This window comes from Plecotus auritus (genome assembly GCF_963455305.1).
Source record: "Plecotus auritus genome assembly, chromosome: 1".
Lineage (NCBI taxonomy): Eukaryota > Metazoa > Chordata > Mammalia > Chiroptera > Vespertilionidae > Plecotus > Plecotus auritus.
In genome coordinates, this window is record NC_137770.1 from 112,515,649 (window position 1) to 112,522,951 (window position 7,303).

Genomic DNA, 7,303 nt, shown 5'->3' on the forward strand with positions numbered 1-7,303 from the left:
TGTCACAGCAGCATGAGACTGCAGCATAGTCCTCCTTGGTCTCTGATGGCTTAGTTGGGTAGCTCACCAGCAACAGACTGGGACTTGGGGACACCATAGGAACAGGATGGTGCCACATTAGTTTGAGGCTTGAAAAACTCAGTGACCTGAGTACAGGGCCAGAACTGGGGACTAGGTGTTTCAGGAGAGTTGCAGAAGCTGGGCCAAGAGGGGTAAGGCCTAGCACTGGAGACAGGGCTTGCTTGTCAGCCTTCAGCTCCACTTACAGGAGATAATGACATTTCCTATGCTCCTGTGGGCTTGGGCGTGGTTTGAGTGGTCCCCACCACTGGAAATAACCCCAACCCTTGTTCCCTCCACCAGTCCTCCATGCTTGCCAAACTCAGTTCAGTTCTCACTTTTCTGATCCCTGTGAAGCCTTCCCTGATGCCCCTGCCTCGCTGAGCTTAGTTGCTGCCTTCCCTAATAGTAATCATTGAGCACCAACTCTCTGTCAGATACTGTGCGAGGGGCTGGGCATGTAAAATTAGATGTCATGGTTTCTAGCTCTGAGGAGACAAGTAGGGGAAACGGACTTAAGGCAACATTTACCGTGGAGTGCGAGGAAGGACAAAAATACAGCACTGTGTAGTGTGCTTTAGGGGCACAGGGTGCTTTCGGCTGAGTGCCCAGCCCAGGATCAGTACTCAAGGACAGACCATGAAGGGCTTTTCATCCCATAGGTAGGAACTGTGGGAAAATAGACCTAATTTAAAAGATAACTGACATGTGGGCATTCTCAAAGTAAAAGTTTTAAAATTTATTATGGCTACCTAAGTTAGTTTTCATCAAAATATGGATCTTAACATGTGTTTGCTCCTTGACCGTTCTCTGTGGTTGAGTGGTTCTCACAATGGGGTCAGCATCCAGTTAGAAATTGTTAGAAGTACACATTCTCAGGATCACCCCAGACCTACTGAATCAGAGACTAAGGGTGGGCCCAGCTGTCAGGTGATCAGGTGGGTGCTCAGATTTGGGAACTATAGCTTTTATTCTGCAGAGTTGGTGAGTTCTCTTTGAGAGAGGCTAGGGTTGCGATTCACTTCCTTCCCTCCTTTGCCTGAGGAACCTCTACCACAGCTCTTCCACTCTCTTGTTAAATAGGTGGGTAAAGGGCTTTGAGGAAGAGCATCCACTTTGTCTAGCAGAGGCATTTCCTCTAGGCTGTGGTCTTGGTTGCTCTCTAGACTCCACTTGACAGCTCTTGACTGCTTCATCTGCCCCGTGTCTGAGCTGATGATGCATGCTGAGATTTGCAGCCGGAGCCTGGTGTGTTTGTGTTAGGTCTCAGTGAAAGAAATTACCCTGAAATAATCACCCCAATTAATCAGGCCTTATCCTTGTGGCACCTAATTAGGTGGATTCGGCTTCTAATACCAATTTGGTGGTTAAACTGAAACTCTGGTGTCCAACCAGGTAATTAATTACATGGCTTTTCTTCCTGAGGATGCACTTTTCTGGAGTCTTGTGTCCAGCAGCTTGCCTTGGCTAGCCATACAGCCTACGATGGCAGCTAAATGTGTGCTATTTTTGTCTTTGCAGGAATGAGCTAGAGCGACAGTTTCTTGAATTGCTCCAGTTCAACATCAATGTTCCTTCCAGTGTTTATGCCAAGTATTATTTTGATCTTCGTTCTCTGGCAGAAGCAAATAACCTGAGCTTTCCTTTGGAGCCCCTGAGCAGGGAAAGGGCTCACAAGCTTGAGGTAATGTATTTTAACATACTGCTTTTGGGTTCACTATTATCAACTCATCTGGGTGCCATGGAAGGGTAAAGGGTGTAATTACAATGCTGATTTCTCCCACTGTGTTGTTATGAAATAAGAGCAAGATACCCTGGATTTAGAGGTCGTCAGTTAATTTAATGATAATTTGTACAACCTTATATTTTCAATAACCTTCTTAATATCAGTTTTTTAATGCACATTGATTCTATTTTTTAAATCAAAGATTTTTTAAGTTTCAGTTTTTAAAAAGTAAGTCCACAAAAAAAGATTTCCCAGCATACACTTTTATAAGGAAAAAGATACTAGAAGGCCCTGATTATTAGGAATCCAAAAATGATTGATTCTGCTTTTTAGTTTTTCAAATTATTTTCCCCATAGCCCAGTTAGAGTTAGGGCTAGCCCCTTTGGCCTTGGTCTGGGTTTAAGGCCTACATTGTTAAGTTGTATGAATTTTGTGTCTTGTATACTTATATGGAGCTTAGCTCCATATTTGCACCTAGGTCTTGACCCACTGTTCCAGAGCAGTGTGTGGAGGCCCTCTGCATTTCCATCTTGAAGCACCATATTGGTCTCATTCTGCTTTGACCAAAGCAGTAGACGGTATAGTCATGTCTCAAGATTGGTGAGACCCAAGAGGATCCATACCTCATTTTCCATCCTGGGTGAAACATCCTCCCCTGGCCAATACTGGTCAAGATGGCCAGAGTGATGGTCTAACAGGGTTAACAGCTGTGAACAAAATCAGGTCTAGAGGTGGGAGGGAGAGAGTTTGGATTAAGCTGTGGATTTCAAACTTAAGAAAGCAAAAACTTAACATAAAAAATTTAAAAAGTAAATAATGCTATTTCCAAAAAGGAAATGTAATGAAACTAAATTTGGAAAAGACTGGATGCATAGCACTGGTTTTAAAATAAAAATCCAGGGAGATTTTTAGAACTTGGTCACTTTTTTGTCATTATGTACCAGCCTTTAGAGTGAAACTGCTCATTAAATCTCCCATTTCTCTTGTATTCAAGAGCATAAGATAGGAAACCCTTCCTCTGAAGGACTTGCTCCAAGGCACATACTGTCAAACCTTCACAAGCACACACATGAAATAGAATTTGATATCAGGGTGAACATGAATGCTGTTTCAGTATGTACAGTGGTCCTCATACCCCTCACGTGTTGAGATGGGCTCAGTCACTCCTTCAGTGCCAAGGTGAGCTCCTGGGAGCCACTCAACCCTGAAGGAAAGCAGAACTGTGGTTCTCTGAGTGAGAATATTAAATGGTTCAGGTCAGTTAAATGGGGAGCACCCAGACTGGCTGAGACTAGGGGGGGTCGTGCGTACTCCTTTTCATTCCATTCGCTTATCTGAGTGGAAAGAGGGGAGAACTCACCTGCTCCTGGTATGGCCATGCCAAGTGCCCCATGGGCAGGAGGAAGGCCAGTAATCTGACAAAATGTTCCCTCTCTCTGCTCCTGATACACAGACCTTCCCCCCCTCTGTAGGGCTAGACAGAAGTGCTCTCTGGGAAAGCAGATGGCACCCCTTTGAAATAGTTTCTTAGGAATGGGGTTTCATTGTTTTCCAGACCCCAGCATTTCTGTTGGTTCATTTGGTTAGCAAACTTGAACCCCATTATGGAAAGCAGACTGAGACCTCAGAGGAGATGCCATAACCTGAAGTTTTGTGCCTGTTCAGATGTCCCACCAGCTGGCTATTTTGATATGCTGGTTGCAGCGTGGAGTGTAGAAATAGAGCATCAAGAACCAGGGCAAATGCAAAGTTATCTTTTCATTAGCAGGTCATTTCTCTCTGAAATAAATTAGTATCCCTCTATGCATATAGAGAATGTGATTAAAGATAATATCAGTTTGCATAATAAAATCTAGAATGAAATAGTACATTGCTAATTTGTTATAATAATTGCATTCAGACTCATGCTGTTGGTAAGCTGAGAAACAATAAATAAAACAATAATGAAAATAATTTGTTTTAAAAAATGGTTGTTCAAATGCCCTTAAAAAATCTGATTTTCTCTTCTTTAAATATGCCACATATATTTCATATATGAAACATTTCAAATGAATTCTCAATATTACAGCCCACTTGCTACCCTAATTCCTCTCTCATTTGGAGGAAGACATCCTTGACTCCTGTCTCTCTCCTCCAGTCCATCCTCCATGCTGCCAATGGAGTTGCTTTTCTAAAATGCAGTTGTACTAGGTTGTGGAACATTAATTCTTTTTTTTCTTTTTCTTTTTCTTTTTCTTTTTTTCATTAATCCTCACCTGAAGATATTTTTCCATTGATTTCCCGAGAGAGTGGAAGGGAGAGGTAGAGACAGAGAAAGAAACATCAGTGTGAGAGAGACATTGATTGGTTGCTTCCCACACACGCCCCAACCAGGACCGGGGATTGAGCCTGCAATTGAGCCTGCAACATGCCCTTGATGGAATTGAACCCGGGACCCTTCAGTCTGCAGGCCAGTGTTCTACCACTGAGCCAGACCAGCTAGGGCTGGAATGTAAATTCTTAAAATCACTAGCAGTTTTGCATCGCCACAGAATAACACCTTAGCCAGCCAGTGTGTGAGCAGCCATGTCAGCCTGGCTCTGTCAGTTCTGCTTTCTCCATCCCGTGCTGCCTGCTGGTTGCCTTCCCCAAACCCTCAGCCGTTTCTCACCATGCCACATACTGCCTTGCTGAAAATGCCAGATCCCTCCTGATAAATTCCTCTTCCCCTCCAAGCACAACCCTTGAAGCCTAGGTCTGATGTCTATTATCAGTCATGAGTGTCCCTTCAGGGATTCCCCAAAATAGAATAAATTGCTTAGTCCCTCTATTTTTAGTACTTTGACCATTCCTTTGTTATGTCCATGCCTCTGTTATGTGTATACGTTGAGTGGAACTTATATATTCATTCAACACATATTTACTCAGGGCCTTCTGATATCAGGTGCTGGTTACAGCTCTGCCCTGAGAATGGTCATGAACAAAGCTCATAGAGCCTGCTCTTACAGTTTGTGTTCTGCTGGGAGGAGACAAACAGTGAACAATAAACATAATAAATAAATAACATTTGAAATAATATGTTAGAACAGGGGTGGGGAATCTTTTTTTCTGCCAAGGAGCATTTGGATATTTATAACATCATTTGCAGGCCATGCAAAATTATCAACTTAAAAATTAGCCTGCTATATTTGGTCAAACATTTAATTAATTCACCCCTAATGACTTGGCAGGGCCAGATCAAATGATTTTGTGGGCCTTAAAGCTGGATTTTCCACACCCGTGTGTTAGAAGATTAGTTATAAAGAAAGAGGAGAGCAGGGTAGGGGTTCCATAGACAGAGCCTCATTGAGTAGATGATGTTTGTACAAAGTCTTGACTTTGCAGACACTTCCAGGCTGAGGGAGGAGCTGGTGTAGTGCCTGTGGTGGAAGCCAGTGGGAAGGCCAGGGGGCAGGGTAGGCAAAGTGACTCAAAGCATTGGGGAACGTATCAGGGAGAGAAGGGCAAGCAGGGAGACCAACTTCAAAGATTATTCTGCAGTCCTAGCAAGAGCCAGTTGGATCTGATTAGGACACAGGGTGAGAAGTGGATGGCTACTTTTGTGCTTTTCCCTTGATTGTGTCTTCCTGGTGGATGAACACTGTGTCTGTCCCCCTAACCCTGGCACAATCCCCAGCCTTTCTCTGGAATTGTGTAGAAGTTAAAAGACCTCATCTTGGCTTAGTAATGTCACCCTCATCCCTGGATCATCGTACAGGTGGCAGGTGAATGTGTCTGAAACAAGCCCCCTGGGTGGTATGAGCCCTTTCAAGAGCTATGACTGGACTTCAGCCCCAATGTAGGCCTGGCCCTGCTTTTAGCTGCAGCCCTCTGCCTAGAGTCCCACTGCCCTCATCAACAAAATGAAGACATTGTTGATTATCTCTGCATCCCATGTTTCTGTGCCCCCTCTGGCTCCTTTCTGCAGCAGTGGTCCAGAGATGACTCCCTTTTGCTCTGACTTGGTCTCTAATTAATGATCATGGCCAACTACTGCGCTCCTCATGTACACATCCAGCATGGAGCTCCAGTGCTTCACAACCACCCTGTGAGGAGGGCGCTGTGATGGCCCCACTTGCAGACAAGGATGCTAAGGACTTAAATGGGGGCACATACCCAGGTCACACACCCCTAAGAGGGGAACCAGCATTGAACCTGGATCTGACTGACCCTAGGCTACTGTACTAGTAAGCACATTGGAAACAGAGACTGTGTCTACACTTCCTGCATATCCCGCCCTATGACATAGGTCTTTGCTGTGGGATGTAAACCACGTAGGGCAGGGCCCCTTCCTGGGTTTTTGTTCATGAGTGTCCTCAGTACCTCGAAGGATGCTGCTCAAGCAGTGCTTGGTGTCTGGTGAGTGAGTGCATGGAGGGAACTTCCAGGGTCCAGCCCTGACCTGAATTGTCTCTCTTCTGCCCCTCAGGCCATCTCTCGCCTCTGTGAGGACAAGTACAAGGACCTGAGGAGACCCACGAGGAAGCGGTCAGCAAGTGCTGACAATCTGACTCTGCCTAGGTGGTCCCCGGCCATCATCTCCTAACTGTGGTCGTCCCCACTGGAGGCTGTACCATCCCTCAGTTTCTCCTTTAGTTTGAGAAAAGACAGACTTGGGGTGGTTTTGTTTTTGTTTCCCTTTTTTAGTTTTGTTAAAGTCATAGCTCCATCAGGCTGCCTGGATGACTGCCTTTGAGCTGTGTGGCCCACATGCAGCAAGGCTTTGAGGGAAGCAAAATCAGTATTCTGGAAATCCTGTTTCACACCTTTGCCCTGTCATCATTAACAGCACTTCCTTCTTGAAAGATAAAGACTCGAATCCTGGAGGAGGAAGTAAAGGGAAAGGAAAGTTGTGTAGAGGCAGGAAAAATGGCTAATTGACATGGCCATTTCTTAAGTCCCCCATCTGGTCAGTAGATGAATATGACGGAAAACACAACAGTAGTTAACACGGATGTGCATTAAAGACAAGAGTGCCGCCTTTATCACCTCCGTCTGGATCAGTCTGTTTTTTAAGACTTCTTGCATCCCTTCCAGCTGCTTTTTGGGAATTTGGGGGATTTTTGTTGGTTTTTATTCTGTTTTGGTTTTGGCCCCACAGAGCAGAGAATATAGTTTGTACCATGGCACAGACATCCAAATAAATAGTACTGGTTGTTTCTCTCTGCACTATTCCTGTGAGCTGTCTCCTGAGCTTTCTTCCTTACAAGTGGGATGCACTTGTTACATTTCTCTACCACTTTATTTTATACACTTTTTCTTCAACAATGGCAAAATTAACTTGACATAGTGCTGAACCAAAAGTATCCCTTTCCTTCTTTATTCCTAACCTCCTCCCTCCCCCCAAGAAAAATTCTAGGTAACATGGGTGCTTGTGCCTTCCAACTTTCATGCAGTTGTTTTTTTTTAATCTGACCTGAAGTTGTAGTTATAAATCAGTCACACCTCATGGGCCAGGGAAACAATGTGCAGTAGAAGCTGTCCTTGGTTGAGATTTT

General features: G+C 44.5%; 1 protein-coding gene across 3 annotated transcripts in view; it reads left to right on the forward strand.

The window, feature by feature from the left end:
- CCNY (cyclin Y) overlaps window positions 1-6,974 on the forward strand; it is a gene marked incomplete at its 5' end in the record, with an annotated part of 221,320 nt that extends 214,346 nt beyond the window's left edge. For all 3 annotated transcript variants that reach the window (XM_080645034.1, XM_080645035.1, XM_080645036.1), the window contains 2 exons: window positions 1,582-1,744; window positions 6,235-6,974. In XM_080645034.1, coding sequence (XP_080501160.1) covers window positions 1,582-1,744; window positions 6,235-6,351 — 280 coding nt within the window. In that variant the 3' untranslated portion in view covers window positions 6,352-6,974. The remainder of the gene's footprint in view (window positions 1-1,581; window positions 1,745-6,234) is intronic.
- Between the last annotated feature and the right edge of the window lie 329 nt (window positions 6,975-7,303).